The 21,043-nt window shown below is 36.5% G+C and overlaps 1 protein-coding gene and 1 pseudogene across 5 annotated transcripts in view; both read right to left on the bottom strand.

Annotated features, from left to right (window-relative positions):
* Nucleotides 1–6,898: 6,898 nt before the first annotated feature.
* LOC105485507 (vestigial like family member 3) overlaps nt 6,899–21,043 on the bottom strand; it is a 53,466-nt gene continuing 39,321 nt past the window's right edge. For 2 of the 5 annotated variants that reach the window (XM_071092568.1, XM_011747893.3), the window contains exon 4: nt 10,570–16,887. In XM_071092568.1, the coding sequence (XP_070948669.1) occupies nt 16,844–16,887 (44 nt within the window). In that variant the 3' untranslated portion in view covers nt 10,570–16,843. The other 3 variants (XR_989604.3, XR_989603.3, XR_989602.3) reach the window with 3 other exon arrangements.
* LOC105485563 (uncharacterized) lies at nt 7,766–12,110 on the bottom strand (annotated as a pseudogene).

Below are 21,043 nucleotides of genomic sequence, written 5' to 3'. Positions count from 1 at the left end.
TTTAACATGTGATGTAGTTCTGGTTCATGATCACGCATAGTTGCAAACAACATATAGTTTTATTCTTAAGAACAACAAGACTGCTTTATCCAGAGGATAACTCATTCCTCATAGTTCTCAGCATCAGGTTATTTGCACACAAATTCTTCAGTTCAGAGCCTTTTTTTTTTTTTTTTTTTTTTTTTGAGATGGAGTCTCACTCTGTCGCCCAGGCTGAAGTGCAGTGGCACGATCTGGGCTCACCGCAAGCTCCGCCTCCCGGGTTCCCACCATTCTCCTGCCTCAGCCTCCAGAGTAACTGGGACTAGAGGCGCCACCACCTCGCCCAGCTAGTTTTTTGTATTTTTAGTAGAGACGGGGTTTCACCGTGTTAGCCAGGATGGTCTCGATCTCCTGACCTCGTGACCTGCCCGCCTCGGCCTCCCAACGTGCTGGGATTACAGGCGTGAGCCACCGCACCCAGCCCAGTTCAGCGTCATCTTACAGACTTTTTCCTTGTTTGTCTACTTAAAATTTATTCCAAACATTTTTAATTTTCCCTTCTGTCCCTCTCCCTCAACCTGGTCTTGTTACATCTTAGTTATTCAGTATGTAACTCTCTTATCATCTTAGGGTTTTGTTTGAGGCAGGGTCTTGCTCTGTCACCTAGCCTGGAGTGCAGTGGCACGATCTTGGCTCACTTTGACCTCCGTCTCCCGGGCTCAAGTGATCTTCCCACTTCAGCCTCCCAAGTAGCTGGAGTTACAGGCATGCACCACCACACCTGGTTACTTTTTGTATTTTTTTGTAGAGACATAGAGACAAGGTTTCATCATTTTGTCCAGGGTGGCCTCAAACTCCTGACCACAAGTGATCTGCCCCCTTGGCCTCCCAAAGTGCTGGGATTATAGGTGTGAGCCACCACACTCTGGCTTACAGGTGTGAGCCACCACACTCCACCTTATTATCTTTGAATTTTCAGTTTAATGTACTGCAACAGATAGGAACCAGAAAGTAAAGGTGCAAATCCACAATCTGATGCCTTTCTAAGCAGAACTTCCGTTTTTATCATGGGAGTCGTGCTTAAGTGACATGTGCATAGGAGAGTTGCCGTGAGGCTAACCAGCTAAAGCTTCCAGGTCTTACTTGCACAGGCCCTTTCCCAGGTCTTGGGGTGAATCTAGAGCTCATGTTGACATATGTTTTTGTAATTTTCTCAAAAATTAGCTGTTTTAAGCACTATTGTTTAAGAACACTGTCTCCTTCACTCACATACACTGTCTTTTCCATCACATGTTCCAGTTATGGGGTGGTAGGGATGAAACTAAGACAAGGTTGAGTTGGTCAATACATACAACTGAGATTTAGTGGATGTATTTATGCCATTTTCAGATATATCTATGTACAATTAAATAATCATTTGCTGGTGTAGAAATGGCTTCTAGGAATACTTCAACCCCTCCATTGCAATGTTTCAAATGGGCCTGAGATGACCTCTCTCTATGAACATATCCTATCAGTGTTCTATCAGCAAGCACAAGAGTGTAGTGAAAAAAAAGTAAAAAACAGGTTTAAAGCGTGCAGAGGATTAAAACTAGTCGTTAGAAATACAGTGCATCACATATGCATCTTTAAACAAGTAATTAAGGAAAATGTACATTATTTTTCTGAATTTTGTGTTTTATGGCATTGATTTTCTTTTCAAAATGTGTCCATTGTGATTTCTCATTTTCAGCATTCACTTATGTACATAACTTAGTATTCATTTGGGATTCTTTTTCTTAAAAGGTCATCCTCTCCCCAGCTTTCCTAAGTCTCAGGCCCCACAAATCCTGGATCTGCCACTAGGTGATTAACTTTCCAAAGCTAATCCTTTTAGACTTCAGAGGGAAAGTCTGTTCCTGGCTCGCTGTAGCCGCCAAAGTTTAGCAGGGCTGGGATAGCAAAGACCTAGCAGAACAATCAAAAATAAAAACAGGTAAAAATCTCTTCTGTGGCGTGCGATAAAAAGTTCCACATCAGAGAAGCTGAATTCTTTTGACAAGGCTAAGAGAACTGTCATAGGGCCACCGAACAGGGACAAGTTTAGAAGCCTCACAGGTCCACAGCAGAGAGCAAGGTGCAGTGGTTGCATCCAAAAATATTTCCATGAAAAAACTGTCATTTCTGAGACTTGTTTTTATGAATGTGCACTGCCTGATCGGAGAGAGTGGTTTAGCCTATTACAAATAGTCAATACAGACACCATATTCGCTGTCGACATTGACAAGGGAAATGGATTAAACACCCATATGACTTCAAATCAGGACTTCTAGGGGTTGGAATCACTACTTTGTTTTACTTCTATTAGTATTTTTACCACATATAGTTGACCCTATAGAAAGTCTAAAAAAAGAGAAAAAAATATGACACACACACTCACACACACACACATACTCACACTCACACACTCACACACACACAAGTTCTGGGGGTAGGATGATTTCTCCTGCTTTATTTTCATGAGTTTAGAGAAAGAAGGAAATGGGGATTATAATTCACAATAATCTGAATTTTCATGCAGAAATTGAACTAGATTGTCCAATTACTTATGATGTGTCAGTCTCATAATTCAATTTTAAGAAAGTAAGACAGTAGTGCAGAGTACAGCTAATTTGTGGTATAAACAGGTTAAAAACCAGGCTTTCAGTCTCGCTCTGTTGCCCAGGCTGGAGTGCAGTGGCGCGATCTCTGCTCACTGCAAGCTCCGCCTCCCGGGTTCCCGCCATTCTCCTGCCTCAGCCTCCCGAGTAGCTGGGACCACAGGTGCCGCCACTGCGCCCGGCTAATTTTTTGCATTTTTAGTAGAGACGGGGTTTCACCGTGGTCTCGATCTCCTGACTTTGTGATCCGCCCGCCTCGGCCTCCCAAAGTGCTGGGATTACAGGTGTGAGCCACCGCACCCGGCCCTTACTTATATTTTATATGTGAATGTGAGCAAACATTAGGCACTCAATGTTAATTGTATAGTAGATTGAGATGGAGGTTGGTGTAGCGGAAAATACACAAGATGTGAAATTACACTGGACTTTTAATCCGGATTCTTCTTTGTCATGTTATTTAAAATCCCTGCAACTCAGGTTTTCATCTCTAATGTGAAAATAAGGAAACCCGCCTTGAAAAGTTGTTCTGAGGATTCAAAGAGGTGACTTCCGTAAAGTTCCTGATTATAGATGCCTAGTAAATTTGAGCCAATACCAATTGATGCATAAAATTCTAATCTTCCTGGGAAGTCTAGTAGTTAACAGGTACTTACACATTATCCCATGTAATCCACATATCTATCCTATAATACAGGTATTGCCCTCTCCTTTTTACTAATGAGGAAGGGTACATTTCCCATGTCAAACAACTGGCAAGTGCAGAGTAAGGTGACGCTAGAATCTTATAGCCTCAGCTTTCTGACACAGAAGCTGCAGGTGAAGATAAGTGTTTTCAGATGATTTATTCTGTTCGTGTTTATTAAAGTCTTGCCCAAACACATACTCTAAGTGTGAGAAATGAGGATACTTCATTAAAAAAAAATTTCAGGACTAAATTGTAATTTTGATTTTTTTTCTAGCAGACCAAACAAACGCTGAACACTTACAGAGATTAGGGAGTTGACAGTTTCAGATGAAAAATAAGATGTCAGCATCAAAAAGCTATAATTCTTTCAATCCATTATGCACTATTTTAATGAGATTTGAGGATGAACTGAGTAAAGGAATAATCACATTCCTTGAGACCAGAAGAAAATGTCAGATGAGTTTATTCTGTATCCCCAAGTTGCAAATAGTGTTCTACAACTCCAAAGTCTCTCGTAACTCTCATTCGTGAAAGCCACATTACTCTCCCTCACTCTTCCAAAGTGCCCTGCCCTTTCTGGCCATTTTTACCTCCTCCTACTATCTCTTTTTATCCCAGTTGACTATGAGATTATACAATCTTCTCACAGCAAATACATTCAGACGTGACAACGTCTGAATTTTGAGTTTTTATAATCTCATAGCAAAAATTTGGAGGTGGTATGCAGTTCTGAGATTTCTGTTTGGCTAAATCTGGGTTTGGATCCTGGCTCTGTCACTCCCAACTGAGATCCTATATTGGGATTATCTAGAGGAGAAGAACTAATAGGATATATATATAAAAATATATATATATTTATATAATATATAATTATCACATATATTTATATAATATATAATAATATGAAAATATTATATATAATTTATATATAATTATAATCATATATAATTATATTATAAAATATATAATATAATGTAATATACTGTAAATATTATATTATATATTTATATAAAATATTTATTGTATATTTATATATAATAAATATATGTTATATATTTTTATATATATATCCCAGCCCACTGACTCAAATGTTAATCTCTTTTGGCAGCACCTCACAGACACATCCAGGATCAATACTTTGCATCTTTCAATCCGTTTGAGTTGACACTCAGTATTAGCCATCACAAGTCCACTGTCTGTCGACTTAAACCCATACACGTCTCCTGAAATCACACATAACTTCAAATAAAGAAAATAATAAGGTCATAATTAGACCTAACATAATACAACTCTCCTTCATACAACCAGAAATGCAACAGTTCCCAACCCAAATGCTATTACATAAACTTAAATCCTGATATGAAATCAATAAATCTTACGTCACATGATAAAGGAAAAAGAAAAAAAATGAAGGTATTTTCTTAGTACAAGTGTATACGTTCACAAACATGTTTCTAACAAAAGGAGAAGGAAATACTCATGACAATGACAGTCCCCGTTTCTGCAACTGGTCACATGGTCTTAGCTGGTATTGATGACTACCTTCTTCTGCTACTCATTCTGTATTCCCTTTGCCTTTAGCAAGCACCTTGGCACGTCATGGTTTTTTCTCCTGGTGGAGTTATCCAACCATCAGCTCTTGACTTCTGCGCACTCGCACAGAAGCTGCCAAGGCTTTAAGTCACAGCCCAGCCTCTACGTTAGGCCCTTTCAGCCACTGTTAGAGCAGCTAGGATGCACCAAGACCTTAGGCTGCACACAGCACAGGGACCCTGGGCCCAGCCCATAAAACCACGTTTTCCCCCTAAGCCTCCTGAGATGGGAGGACTGCTGTGAAGACCTCTGATATGCCCTGGAGACATTTTCCCCATTGGCTTGGGGATTAACATTCAGCTCCTTGTTATTTATGCAAATTTCTGCAGCCGGCTTGAATTTCTCCTCAGAAAATGGATTTTCCTTTTCTATCACATTGTCAGGCTGCAAATTTTCTGAACTTTTATGCTCTGCTTCCCTTATAAAACTGAATGCCTTTAACAGCACACAAGTCACCTCTTGAATGCTTCGCTGCTTAGAAATCTATTCCACCAGATACCCTAATTCATCTCTCTCAAGTTCAAAGTTCCACAAATCTCTAGGGCAGGGACAAAATTCCTCCAGTCTTTTTGCTGAAACATAACAAGAGTCACCTTTGCTCCAATTCCCAACAAGTTCCTCCTCTCCATCTGAGACCATCTCATCTTGGATTTCATTGTCCATATCACTATCAGCCTTTTGGTCAAAGCTAGTCAACAAATCTCTAGGAAGTTCCAAACTTTCCCATGTTTTCCTGTCTTCTTCTGACCCCTCCAAACTGTTCCAACCTATGCCTGTTACCCATTTCCAAAGTTGTTTCCACATTACTGGGTATCTTTTCAGCAGTGCCCCCACTCTACTGGTACCAATTTACTGTATTAGGACATTTTCATGCTGCTGATAAAGACATACCCGAGACTGGGCAATTTACAAAAGAAAGAGGTTTAATGAACTTACACTTCCACATGATTGGGGAGTCCTCATAATCATGGTGGAAGGCAAGGAGGAGCAAGTTACATCTTACATGGATGGCAGCAGACAGAGAGCTTGTGCAGGGAAACTCCCCTTTTTAAAACCATCAGATTTTGTGAGACTCATTCACTATCAGAAGAAGAGCAAGGGAAAGACCTGCTTCCATGATTCAATATCTCCCACTGGGTCCCTTCCACAACTCTTGGTAATTATGGGAGCTACAAGATGAGATTTGAGTGGGAACACAGAGCCAAATTATATCATTGCCTTTTGGAATGGACTTTACTGATGATTTCCTCAATTACTGAAAAGTGAGATTAATTAAAGAGAAACAACAATATTTACTTAGTGATAAGTAAATTAAATAGATAATCCCTGTAACAACTCTGTGAAGTAGTTTCCTTTAATATCTTCATTTTACAGCTGAGCACAGTGGCTCACACTTGTAGTCCCAGCACTTTGGGAGGCTGAGGCGGGCAGATCACGAAGTCAGGAGTTCGAGACCAATCTGGCCAGTGAAACCCAGTCTCTACTTAAAATATCAAAATTAGCAGGTGCCTGTAATCCCAGCTACTTGGGAGGCTGAGGCAGGAGGATCCCTTGAACTCAGGAGGCAGAGGTTGCAGTGAGCCGAGATCGAGCCACTGCACTCCAGCCTGGGGGACAGAGCTAGACTCCAGTTCAAAAAAACAAAACAAAACAAAACTTCATTTTACATACAGATGACCACCCTGTGATTTAAAGAGGTCAAGAAAATTATCCAAAATATACAGCTTCTAAGTAGCATTGCTGAAACTCAACCCCCATTTTTATATTGCTAACAGCTTCCCAAATAATGCTATCTGCATATTACTATTTGTGAGAGTTACTTGAGATGAATTCATGTAATACTCATGATAGATCAAGGACTTTCATTAAATATTGGTTCCTATTTATTTGTATTTGTATAGTACTTTATTTTTCCCAAATCTGTTTAGATTTTCTTATTTCACTTGATCTTCCTTGGACAGATAAACAGAAATATAAGATTCAATGATATCAACAAATCACCAGTGGAAATCGTCCTAGGATGTGGGCCTTCTCTCTTCATATTTGGTATCTTTTTTCCTTCAAACCTTCAATCCCTCAAGATGCCATAAGAAGAGACTTTGAATTTTAGCTTTTCTTGTGTCCTCCCTCCATTTGGGTCTCTGAGGAAAGGCATATGAAAATAGGGCATATGCTTATTTTCATAAAAGGATGTTACAGAACCTGATAGCGCACATTTAAAATGACTACTTTGCGATCTTTGGAATCATTGTGGTTGAAGGGCCACTCACAACAGGACTTTTCCTCTTCTTGCAATGATAAGCCTTAATGGAATCTGGCCTGCAGAGTGTCTGGGCTGTGTGTGAGCTTGGTGTCAGATCAAGTCCAAGCAAGTTCCCCGAAGCTCAGGCTTTACAACATCATGTAACTCAGAAACATTCCATCAAGCCACCACCCACCTTTTCCAGTGGGAATTCACTAAAATGATTCTCTTGGAAGCAGTGTGGAAGTAGGGGGAAGGGTGTTAAATTTGTGCTTTTGGAGCGGATTGTAGATGGGTGAGTGGGTGGAGACAAGAAGGGGGGAATTAAAAGCAAAGATGGAAAAAATAACCACACTGCCACCAAAATATTCTGCTCAAGGATGAGGGAGTACACCCTACAGCTGTTAGCACTGTTCAGCATATTTTGCATATTTACATATACCAAGTATTTCCAAACAGCCTTGTGTTTGTTTTAAAATCCCACACGGAGATGTCTGGTAAAGCTGTCACTGCGGAAACTTCATGGTGAAGTTTGCAAGACTATTTTCAAAATTCTTTATATGCATCATAAACTGAGCAGAAGAGCTATTGTCATTAACCACATTATAGAGAAATCTGAACTAATCTGCCTACCCATCAGACAACACTCAGAACAAAGCATCCATGTTCTAAGACAAAGAAAGCACCTCGTTGATTGAAGCCAATTTTTTTTTTTATTGTTGGTGTAATTTGTTTAATACAAAATGGCACACAGCATGATATCATGTCACCCAATTATCCTTGATTAGTCTTGAGGTTATCGAAGTATGATTTTTCTTTATTTCTGATGACTCTAACCTTTGACTTAAAGATATTTTCCCAGACTTACTGAGTTATCATTGACAAATAAAAGTTGTATACATTTAAGGTATACCATACGATGGTTTGACATGGGTAAACATTGTGTAAACACAATCAAATTAATTAATACAGCCATCACCAGACGTATTTTTTGTAGGAAAAATAACATTGGACAGATTTCTCATGTAGCCATTTTCTTTCGGAAACATAAAACACCACAAAACCATACAGAGCTCATTTGAAAAAGATTCTTGAGTTTTCAACAGAAAGAATCGGGGAGTTTAAAGCTATATTTTCCTTTTAGCAAGATCCACAAGAAAGGATAGAGTGTCATGCTTAAAGGGGAACAGATTTTGTATTTTTTGGCAAGATATTAAATCCTCTGTTGCTATATTTGGCTCTCTGCAAATAGTCTCTTGTACAAGTGCAAAGCAAAGATCAATGCTGGTGTTCTTCATTCAGTCACAGCCAAACTTGGTATGGAAAGTAAAACAGTTGTGTTTGAGTGTTGTTTCGAACAAAGTCTTGCAGTTCATGTATTGATCAGCAGCATTCCAGAGTGTGGATACCCTCTTTACACATTAAATCTATCAAAACATGTTTGCTTTTCCATAAGTTTTTCCACTGCTTAACTGATAGCAGATGGAGTGATTCAATCTGGACAAAAGTGTTAAAGCTTTACCACGTCAATGTGGTCATATTTAGCTATTTAGTCAAATGTGTATAAGCAGGTCAAATAAGATGCTTGGAGACTTAGGACATCACAAGATGGGCCTATGTTCCCAAAAAAGGAAGCAAAACAATGAAATCGTACTTGGTTGTCCCCAGAGAAAACACACTTCAGCCAGGAAGAATCTGCACTAGATGACCTGCTCTCCGCCCCCCAGACTGCTCATCTTACATAAGTAATACATAACCCTTTGGATTCTGAAGTACTATAGAAACTACATGAAACATTTGAAATAGTGACAGAAATTTTCTTTATATGCAATTATTTGATGAATGAAGACAAACCCCCACACAAATGCCAACGCAAGCATTATGACTTGCTACTCCCAGTGAAATAGTCCTTCTTGATTACAAGAGTGATGGAAAATGACGGAAGTCCAATACTAATTGTTGTAGGTAGAATAATGGCTCCAAGTCCTAATCCCCAGAACCACTGAATATGTAATTTTACATGGAAAAAGGGACTTTAAAGATGTAATTAAGAACCTTGAGCCGGGCACGGTGGCATTCGCCTGTAATCCCAGCACTTTGGGAGGCCAGGGCGGGTAGGTCAGGAAGTCAGGAGTTGGAGACCATCGTGGCCAACATGGTGAAACCCCGTCTCTACTAAAATACAAAATACGAGCCGTGTGTGGTAGCACGCGTCTGTAGTCCCAGCTACTTGGGAGGCTGAGGCAGGGGGATCCTTTGAACCCAGGAGGCGGAGGCTGGAGGGAGCCGATCGCGCCACAGAACTCCAGCCTGACGACAGAGCAAGACGCCATCAAAACAAAATAAAACAAAACCTTGAGATGACGAGATTATTCTGGATTATACAGATGCAGCTATTGTAATCACATGAGTCCTTACACATGTAAGGGAGAGGAAGAAGAGAAAGTCAGTGATGCCATGTGAGAAGGCCTTGACCAGGTTGCTGGATTTGAAGATGGAAGGAAGCTAAGCAAAGGACTCTAGAAGCAGGAAACAGCAAGATTCTCTCTAGGAAGTATCCAGAAGAAATGCCGCCTACATTGTGTAGCCCACCAAGACTAAGATCTTCGCCGAATGTCTGACCCACAAGAGCTGTAAGATAGTAAATGTGTGTTCTTTTAGGCCATTATCGTTGTAGCAATGTAGTGATATTTTACAGCAGTTCTAAAAAGCTCATTTTGACACCACATTCTAAATGTGGTAGACAGTTAAAAAGCCTGTGCCAAATTATTTCATCTGTAATGCTGGAAAGTCTATTATTTAAATGCTGATTTTCGGACTTTAGTACTTTCACATTAAAGATACGTGTAATAAGCAAATTGAGGGCCCACGTAGAGAAACTCTAGCTTTCTTCAGAATACACGGTCTTGGAATTCTCTTTTCAATGTGAATGCATCGTGGAAAAGTTTTTGTTTGTTTTTTCATATTACTTATGGCAGGGTCCCTGTCAGCAAATGTAAAAACAATAAAATACACCTTGGTCAACCAATATCCTTAGAAGCATTGCATTATAAAATTCTCAAGACTCTTACTGTTATGTAATTAATATACCCCATTTCATTTGCTTTTCCATTATAAACATGTGCTTCATAATCTATTCCTTGCTGTAACATATAGACTTCTTGGCTCTAGAAATTAACTTCTTAATTAAAAACACCTAAGATGTTGTAATTTCCAAAATATTTATAAGATGCTTAACTGAACAAGAAGGAAACAAAAAGAGCTTTAAATTCTCAAGAAATGCAGACCAAATCCAAATGCTACATTCAAATATAAACATTCAATTCACATTAAATTATTTATTGAACAAGTTGAAGATAATGACATCTGTTTTTATTACAAAGTCTTCCATCATCTGGTATCACTGACACATATTATGAGACCTGCATTTGAAGAGTGAACAGAAATAACAAAATGTTTTCCCAGCCCCACAAAAACAGAAAAAATATATAATTTCATAATTATCTTATAAAGCCAAAAATTTTATGAGTTATACATTTTTTATTAATTAAGAATGACAGCATAACTAAGGTTAATTTTTATTTCTGGAAACACAAAATTAAGGTAGCATAACTGCTTGTAGAACTAATAAGTCTGAAATTTCATGGCATTTCAATGCACTAAAATAATATTTCTATTAGTTTTCAGTTTAATCAAGTGACAGATATAAAATTCACTACACTGTATTTTTGTTCACAAAAGCATTTCACCTTACCTAGATTTATATAATAAAAACAAATTGTATCCATATCTTCCCTTTACATATATGTACTTTAAAATGATACAAAGAATTCACATGAAAACTTTTCCCTATGTTTTATCTCCTGAAAAAAAATGTACGGAATAGTATTTTTAAATCAGATATAATATCCAATATTGTACATATCCTAAGAAATTAAATCAATTGTGTAAATAATCATTATTAACTTTTGCTCTAGCCACAGCATAGAAAGAAATGTACATCTCTATTAATATAAAGAGATATCAATAGGAAAGTTCACATCTTATGTATATACCAAAAAACTAAAGTATTTGCATTTTAAAAGCATTATTCTTATGCCAAATTTAGTAGTCTAGAAATTGTTTTTTTTTTAAAAAACAAATTGATGATTACTTATCCTTTTCTAAAAGGTGTCTGTTTGCTTATACAATGGAATTGGTAAAAGTACACTTAATTATAATAGAATTTATTGGAACGTAAAAAGGAGATTCAGAAAAACTTACTGGATCAAATTAAATTGACTACGACTTCAAGAGAATACTACTTTGATCAATACTTTAAAACTATAAAAGTATTTTTAAACAAAAAAGCACAATAGACAATAAAAGAAATACAAAAATTGAGATAATTTAACAATAATGACGATTTCTATAGGTTGGAAAAGTGTACATGGTGCAATTCCCAGAGAGCACTATAAGATTAAAAAGAAAAAAAAAATCCTGCTAAAAAATTCTAAATGTCTGTGCTGTGACCAATCTCCATGATCAAGTTACCAAGGAAAGTAACATTTTGAAGTTATCAAGACTGAGGTTTCCTTATAGGCTCCACTCATGCCCCCACTTGCCAGAACCATTCACTTTTTTATAAGTTCTATGTTTGTTTTCAACATCCATTTTTGAATGGATGTTGAAAGGCTAAAACTTTTGCCCAATTTTTCTAAAATGATTTTAATAATACTTTTAATGTTTTAACAATAGATTTAAAGGGCACTTTGGCCTTTAAATATTTTCAGAGAATAAACTGTAATTTCTCTCTCAAACAAGCCTTTCTTATTCTGAAAGATGTCTTTTATCTTACAGGAAAGAAAAAAAATGAGTTTCTAGGAGCCTCTCCATTAAACTGGCAGGCTGATTTCATTTCTGATCCCATACAGTTTCTGCTGTCTTTCCCTTGGCTGCAAAGGTGATCAATCAGGAATTCGAACGCCATCAATACCCCTTTGTAACTGCAATGGCTCAAGTGAACTCCTTCCATCTTCAATAACTAAGTGTCAACATCTGCTTCCAATAAGGTGGTTTCTTTTTTTTCCTTGAGTAGAGTAAATCTGCTGACTGAGATCGTAAATGGTTGTGTTTTTTCCCCCTTTTCATGCGGAAGATTTTTTCCACCATATTTTGCAACTTTCCTTCAAGTCAAGTAAAAATAAAAAAAATCGGAGAACTTCAAAAGAAATGTTCTTATCCTAGGTGCCAAGGAAGTTTGATATATAACTAAAAATATAAACCATGGTGAATGAATGACACTGTCCTCATAATTTTGGACACAGTACTTTAAATAAAATTTTGGAACATGTAAGAAAACTGAGTTGGACCTACATGCCACTAATACGGTTAATTTATTTTTCCTTCAGAAATGATACACTAAAAAGTCAGCTAATTAGGAAATGTACATTTATCTCCTATACCAGGTAGGAGGGACAGTTAGTAGGAGACAAAGATTCTCTTTGTAGTAATTTCTTACAGAAAAACAATCATGTATCTATTTGATTGCTACAGAAACCAATACGGACGTGAAGAGAAGAGACCTTTGGGAGCTCAATTTAAGGAACTACTTACTCAACTGATAGGCATCTCTAGTAGCTGTTATTTATTGAACATCTAATATGAGCCAGATGATTGATCGTGTGTGTGTGTGTGTGTGTGTCTGTGTGTGCGTGTATGTGATTTACAACTTCCACAGCCTGCCTGTTAGGTATTATCCCATTTTACTCATGAGATAAATAAATAAAACCCCGAACCACACATAAAATTGTGGCTAAACTAGAATTTAGAGAATGGCCTAACAGCCAAACTCTTTTCCATTAATTCATTCTGCTTTCTATTTATCCGTCAGTCAAAACTCTAACATATGTACTTTCCTTTTTCCACCACTTAATGCCACTGCCCCCACCGGCTTAATTCAGCAAACACTATTTAAAGAAGGGACACTCAGTAAGGGATAGAATACAGGTCTTTGAAATACAGTTTCTGATTGCCACTTTAAATTATAAATACAACATTAAACCAGATAGCAAACTCAAAAGCCAGATAGTGTGACATATTCTGCAAATCTTAGAATAGGAATGGGCAAATACTTTTTGCAAAATGAATAACAAACTTCTCAAAGACAACTTTCATGTCAGTGCCTAGAATTTGTTTTTTTTTTAAAGTCTTATAAAGTTAAAGAAATAAATCCCTCAATTATTTGCAATCCATTCGTTCTCATTTTGCAAATTTTAGAGCAATTTTGGCCATTTTTGCTTAACAAAATAATACAAATACTCTTAAGAAGAAAAAGAAAAGAGAGCAAATAGAGGGGAAAGTTAAGAGAGGGTGCTTAACTTTCTTAAGAAGACACATTGATTTCTCAAAAGTTCAGAGTCTCTTTCAAATTAACAATGAAAGACAAAATAATCTGTTAGGATCCTGATTTGTCAACGTTATGTTGTTTCTTAGCTCCCGATGGTTTATTGGTGAAAGCACATATTCTATTTAAAATAAATGAGATGATTTTCTAGGCTCTAGTTCACAGATATTTAGAAAGCTTGAATAAATCTGATTTGTAAAATCAGACAAAAGTCACCTTTGTCTAAAGGTGGAGTGGTTTTAATAAAATTGTGGAGGCAGATGGTAGCCCTCATTAAAGCAGTTCAGCAGCCTCTAAGTCCAACAGCATCATTTTGATGTGAAAAAAGAAGAGCCAGAGAATGACAGAATTTTAAACTTGGAATGAATTCAGAATATTATGCTAAATTACAACCCATCCTCTTTTAGGACTTCTGGTGGTAACAGCAATATGGTCCTAGAAGACAATTGTAGAGACATGCTCATTCTCTATTTATATTTTTGATCCACTCTCTGGGTGGCAGTGTATCCCAAACACCTAGGGCCTGTTTTCTTTTTCCTTTTTCTTTTTGAGACAGGATCTTGCTCTGTTGCCCAAGTTGGAGTATAGTGGTGCAATCACAGCTCACTGCAAACTGCAAACTCAAACTCCCAGGCTCAAATGGTCCTCCTGACTCAGCCTCCAGAGTAGCTGGGAGAACAGTTGTGCACCACAATGCCCAGGTAGTTTTTCAGAAATTTTTTGTAGGGATAGGGTCTCCCCACGTTGCCCAGGCCGATCTTGAACTCTTGGGCTCAAGCAATCCTCCTGAGCCTCTGCCTCCCATAATGCTAGGATTACAGGCATGAGCCGCCGTGCCCAGCCTGGGTCCTGTTTTCAAAGAGAGAGCTCACTTACAAATCTTTCCTCTGTACTGCAGAAACCAGGTTCCCAACGTTTCTCTGGTCCTCAGAGCTGATAAATTTTTTATCTGACAGTTATCAGGAGAGACACAGAGCAAAGTCTAAATTCAGGGAGAAGACATCTAAGTAATGCCCTTCAATTAAATTTGGTGGAAAATAAGAAATGGAGCAAGGAGTAACTACTTTCCTTCTCCGCTTCATTGGGAAAATCCAACTGAATGATCTGAATGAGTTTGAGTATAACATTACTTTCAAATAAATTACAAAGGAAGTTAATGTATTCCAAAGGTGGATGCGGATGAGGCAAATAACCCTGTGAGTCATCACATGGGAATTGTTGAACACTTGGCTTTGAAAATTCAGAAGGACACAAGGCAAAACCAGATTTATAAATTCACACAATTTTGTGCTCCATGCGTTTGGGCAAATTATAAACAAAACAATCATATCAAATCAAATTGTGGACCAAAGTACAGAAAATTTAACCGGGCTACTCCCAGGAAATATAGGTTCATATTGTTAGTGAGTGGAAGGTATTTTAAATTTGGACCCCACATTGGTAAAAATGTGCATATTGTGTAAAAGAGAGTCTAGGTAAGAAACAGCAAAGTGCGGAGTGATGACAGTACAAGAGAATATATAGATCTGAAACTCAAAAGATGGATAGTATATAAATGAATACATGAATTACGGCCAAGGAAAATATTTGAAAATTATATATGATAACTCTGCCTATTTGAACATGCCATGTTCATGTCTAAAAAGCTCACATATAACATATGAATAATCAAAGACAGAAAGTGGCATTTCACTGATCATACTATTTTATGTGGTGGAGAGAAAAATGGGAGAAATTTGAAAAACACCTCTTCATAAAACTAAAAAACTTCCATATTACACTAACTTTTTTACATGACATCTCTGGAAGCAGTTGATGGAAGAAATGAACTTTGCCTTTGAGGTCTTAACAGTATCAATAACTGCTACGTTCATAATCTTAATCTTCTCCTAGCAGTGTCTTAATGATAATTTCAAGTTTATTTAGATCCTGATTCATATCAAGTTAAATTCTCAAATTTTTAATTTTTAGCACAATTTAAATTGTATATGACCTCTGGTTTTATTTTTAAATTGTGGCATAAATTTAAATCCTAATATACACTTTATTTTGCCCTAAATTTCTTTCTAAAAATAATTAAATCAAGTAAAGCCAGATTTAAACAAACAAACAAAAAGATTTGTTAAGTTCTGTGTTTAAACTATTACATATAGAATTTTGTGTTTGTTTGTTTTAGTTTACAGTGATAGGTGGCATTATAAGAAAGAGCTAGGGCTCTGTAATTTCTCTAGTGCCTTCCCAGATATTGTTCCTTCAAATGCTCTTCAGGAAAAACAAACCCCACTTAAAATATGACTTTTTAAATTGCCATGAATGAACAATTAGAAACAAGTAAAATAAGTCACTGGCGCTCACAGGTAGCATGGTTAAATGCAGTTTTTTTTTCTTGTAGTTGTATATAAACTCTGGTTCCATTTATCAAATTTGGATGGGCTAGAAACATAATTAGTCTCCTGTAGGCAAATTCTTCATCTAATTGAAAGTTTATGCCAACTTTCTTATTAGTCAACCTCCAAGTTATTCTTTGGGAGAAATCAAAGCAATGAAATATCATTTCTTTAGTGTAGTCATTTAAAAAAAAAACTTTTCAAGCTATACATATAATTTAAAACTAATTGAGCTAGTGTGGAATTAAATCTTTACTGCGATTCAATGTAAAAACAATACTGCATTGGTTTGTCTATGGTATAGCTACTTTTGTAAAAAGGAAAAAACATAAAACATTTGAGGTAAGTTAGAAAGCACAGACAGAGCATATAATAGACATCTGAGAGATAAGCATTTTAAACATTTGTGCCAGTGCTTCTCTGAGAGCAAGTTCTTTAAACAGAACTCAACAATTTTTACAATATTAAAAAAAATACATCCCTCAAAAATAGCCCATCAATGCTAAACCAACTTTTTTGTATTTCTACAAAAATAGATGCACATAGAGCTACAAACTTGTATTCTTGAAAGAATGAGCATTTTAATGTGTGGTTCATCCTTTCCTGACAAGGTGGTTGGCGAAAAAAAAAAAAATTAAAATGAAACAAAAACTTAGCTATATACTGGCAAAAGCAAGATAACAAAAGGAGAGAGTTGCACAGTTGGCAAAGGCTCAGATGAGGAAAAAAACAAATAAAAATGCTTTTCTTCAATGTCTAGGACCCACTTTGCTTTCTCAAGAAAGGCCGACACCCAGTCAACTGCGTGACACTTTGTCTTCTCCTTCCATGCCTTTCGTGTCCTATTGCTGAATGGAAAATTCCGACGGTATCTTTTCCCAGTGGGCCCTTGGATTTATGCTGCAACTTAACTCACTAAGATTGTGCGTTTCAGTACCATGGTGATTCCTTACTCTTGTCTTGATGCTGTAGACCTGGAACAAATGACAATGAGAAACAATAAAGAACATTAATACACATAGTACCAAAAATTAGCGTAATCTGCAATACATCGGATGTAGAAACCAAAAAGATAATGCAGGCAACTGTGAGGTCTGACCTGAAGACAGCATGATCTCTAAGCAAATTCTGTGCTAGAGCTCACAATTTTCAAAAAGCCGACGAACACAGTATGTGACAAAAACACAAGACTAGAGAAGTGCTATTTAAACAATACAAATTCGTTGCTATTTTTTTTTTTTATTTTCTTGGAGTATGAGTGGATAGCAAATAGAAAAACATGAAACATCTGTAATTTCAAAAGGAGGTGATATTGGGAGAAAAAAGATGATGTAAATAATCTTTGGAGTATTTATGCAGTGCTTCAATTAATACTTTCAGTAACAATCAAAATTATTCTTTTAGACTAATGTGACAAATAAATTCAGTTGTTATTTTGAAATGTACTCCACAATGGGATTACTATAAATTATGTGAGCAATTAGATGGCTAAAAACTGAGTCTACTATTGTCGGTAAAATAAATACAGTTGGTTCATAATTAACAGTCCAGACCTATATTCTATTTATTAATTTACTTATTTTATCTTATCTTCCTCCAAATAATATTTAAAGTGGATTTAAAAAATCATACCAGATAGCAAAAATTAAAATTTAGAAGTTAAAAATAGTGACGAAAGGAAGGTATACATAGATTAATAGGACATAGATTAATTCGAACTCAAAGCTAAAATCAGTAATAATTTATCAAAGAGAAAACAGGAAATGTGACTTTTATCTGTGTCTAATACAGTTAATTGACTAATATCTGATATGGGCTATTCACATGGCATCTTCAGTTTGCACCTACTCGAAATTACTTTTGTTTTTTTCCTTTCAGCTTCATTGACGTATAATTGAAAATTAAAATTATATATATTTAAGGTGTGTAATAAGATATTTTGATGAACTTATATATTGTGAAATTATTACCTCAATAAATTTAGTTAATACATCTGGCACCCGTTTTAGTTCCCTTTGTTGTTGTACCTGAAGTATAATTGTTTGGAAGAGCGAAAACACAGAGTAATAGGTGCTTTTATGTTGCTTAAAACTAAATAACAAAACATGAAGCAAAACTCTTTAAACATGTAGGTAGAAATGCGGCAAGGTTGCTGTTGTGTGGGTGCAAGGATCTTAAGTTGTTTTCTTGGCCTTTGATCTAAAACTGTTGTAATCCAAGATGGATGTCAGAAACTGAATAGCTAAATGAGCCAATTTGGTTCAAAGTTTTTCTATTATTAAACAACATTTCTTATCCCTCAACTAGTAAAAGAATTTTGTAAAATATGGATGTCATTACAAAATCGGACACAATTAGTGTTTGGGGACATTAAGACAATCTACAAAACGGACTACACAAAGGGCAAAAGAACAAATAGAAGGAGATAAAGAAGCACTTCACAAAATTACAAGTCACAATCTGCGTACTATGTAGCATTTGTATAACGGGAACAAGCAACACTTCCTGAATGCCGAAAGATTGGCTCCACTTTTCTTTTTTCCAGAAGCATACTGGTATTACGCTTGATAAAAAGGCAATAGTTTTCCTTTTCCATTTCGAAAGAAGAGGAGGAGAAGGATAAAAGAGGACAATGAGGGAGAGAAAAAAAATAAAAGGATCTGGGGTATGTCAATCCACTCTAAGTTTGCTTTATTCATTTTCAAATGGTTTCTGGTTAGAATAATTTGCAACCTGACATAGTCTCTGTTGGGTAACTCTTGTAATCTAAACCACCTTTACTGACAATCTGCTGACTATATAAATATTTTTTTCATTATTAAAACCTCTCATCTTCTGTATGACTCAGGATTTCCACACTTGAAGACTGCATCAATCTACAGAATGTCAGCACTGCAAGTCATGAATACTGTTGTAATCATCAAGTGGTTTGCCTGTCTTATTTTTGCTTTTAGATAAAGGCAATTTCTTATTTGCTTTGCAAAGACATATGACTCTTTCAAAATCACGTGAGCCTTTTGCTGTGGACAAGTATGCATTACTTAAGATCGCCCCAGATTTTCCAATCAGAATAACAGAAGTCATTCTTTCTTTATAAATTCATCTATTCAATTTCTTGTTTCCATGTATCTGCATTTCTACAATGTGAATCTTAAAAAGTCAATTCCTCTGTGGCCTGAAATGTATCAGATATCTAATGGATCCTTGTGGTTAAACTTCTTGGTGATGGAACATAAACAACTTTGCTTTAATTACCAGGCATTCATTTGTAAATCTCAAAATAGGCATACGTAAAGCACAAGAAAATGAGCAACTACAAACAAAAAACCCTACTAATAAGTTGCAAAAGAAAAGCAGGGCTACAATTTTTTTTTATTAAGACAACTGGTAATGGTAGATCGGGATAATTAAGAGTCAATAAGTACATTTAGTTTTTCCCAGCGAGGGCGGAGCGGGGCAAAATTGTTAACCCACGAATCGTACGTGGTCTACATTTATTTGGTATTTCCCATGATTTTTCTTGCCGGAATAAAATCCACTCTGCTACAGGTTCTGCTCCTATTCAGACTTTTCTGCTTCCTCACTTACCCAAATCAAACCTACTTGAAATTAATTCATAACATATCCTGAGATTTCCCCACTGGCTGTCTGAAACCACATCTGTTTACCTTCTTTACGGTAGCCATTTTCTTTTAGTTCTATTGTTCAGACCATGAGATTTTTCAGTAGAAAGGAAAAAAAATCATAAAAATGAGGTGAGCTAACATTTTCTTAGGGCCTTAATGATTATATTAGGAATGGTGCTAAGTACTTTATATGAAACATCATACTTCATGCTCTTAATCATGCTGAAATAATATCCATTTTACAAATGAGAAAATTTAAGTTAAGATAATTTATGCAATTATTAAGTGAGAGAAATAGGATTTTAAAAGAGGTGGTCTGATGTCAGAGTCAAGGGTCTTAAACATCATATATGTGTTCACTTTATGAGAATTATACTGGCTGTAGCCTAAGTCAAAATTATCACAAAATCAATTCAAGGAAAACTTAATAGATTTTTATACTTCTTTTTGCACTGCTTAGAAACACCCTGATGTAACAGAACTGATCCAGATTAACAAAATGGCCCTCAGTGATTTTTTAAAAATTCTCCATTTGTCACATTTTTCCTAAGATGACATAAATGATGACATAGTAGTCTGTTACACTTTTGATGAAGCCCACTTCAATGATGTGATAGGATGTGTCATATTTAACTGATGTGTCTCTCTACGTGTATCTTTAATTTAACCACCACACCCCCTGCCAGACTTCTCCAGTGTGAACTTTAAAAACATAGAGTGGTCAGTTGGCTCTTGAGGTGGTTGTCAAATATGAACTAAGAAACAAAGAGATCAATTGTATACTCCAGAGTTTGAGTTTGAAATTCAGTTAGGACAAAAGCCTGAAAGAAACTGAAGGTCCATAGACAGACCCATTTCTTTACTTCAATTACAACACCACTACTGCCTGACCACCAAAAGAAAAGGAAAAAAAAAAAAAAAAAAACTATTCAGAGCCAGGATGAGAGCAAAGGAAATATGAACATACAAAACAAAAACAAAAACAAAAACAAAACAAAACAAAAAAACCCACCACCACCACCACAACAAAAAGCAACAACAACAACAACAACAACAAAAAACCTTTGCATAGGGGCAAGTGAGAAGTCTTGGTCAAGGAAGAGGATGAGAACATGATTTTCCTTAAAAATTTGAAGATTCTAAACAGTCTTAGTCCATTTGGGCTGCTATACCAAAATACTACAAACTAGATAGCTTATAAACAACCAAATCTTATTTACCACAGTTCTGAAGGCTGGGAAATCTAAGGCCAAGGTGCCAGCAGATTTGGTGTTTGGTGAGAGCCTGTTTTCTGGTTCACAGAGAGTGCCTTTGGCTGTGTGATCACCTGAGATCTCTCTCAGATCTCCTTTATAAGGGCATTGATTTACACTCATGAAAGCTCTGCCCCCATGACCCGATCACCTCCCAAAGGCCCAGCCTTCTAATACCATTACCTGGGGGCTAGGATTTCAACATATGAATCTGGGGGAGTTGTAGTTATTCAGATCATAGCACTGACTGT

This window comes from Macaca nemestrina, chromosome 2 (genome assembly GCF_043159975.1).
Source record: "Macaca nemestrina isolate mMacNem1 chromosome 2, mMacNem.hap1, whole genome shotgun sequence".
Lineage (NCBI taxonomy): Eukaryota > Metazoa > Chordata > Mammalia > Primates > Cercopithecidae > Macaca > Macaca nemestrina.
The sequence above is the reverse complement of the archived record's forward strand: the minus strand, read 5'-3'. Positions and strand labels throughout refer to the sequence as shown.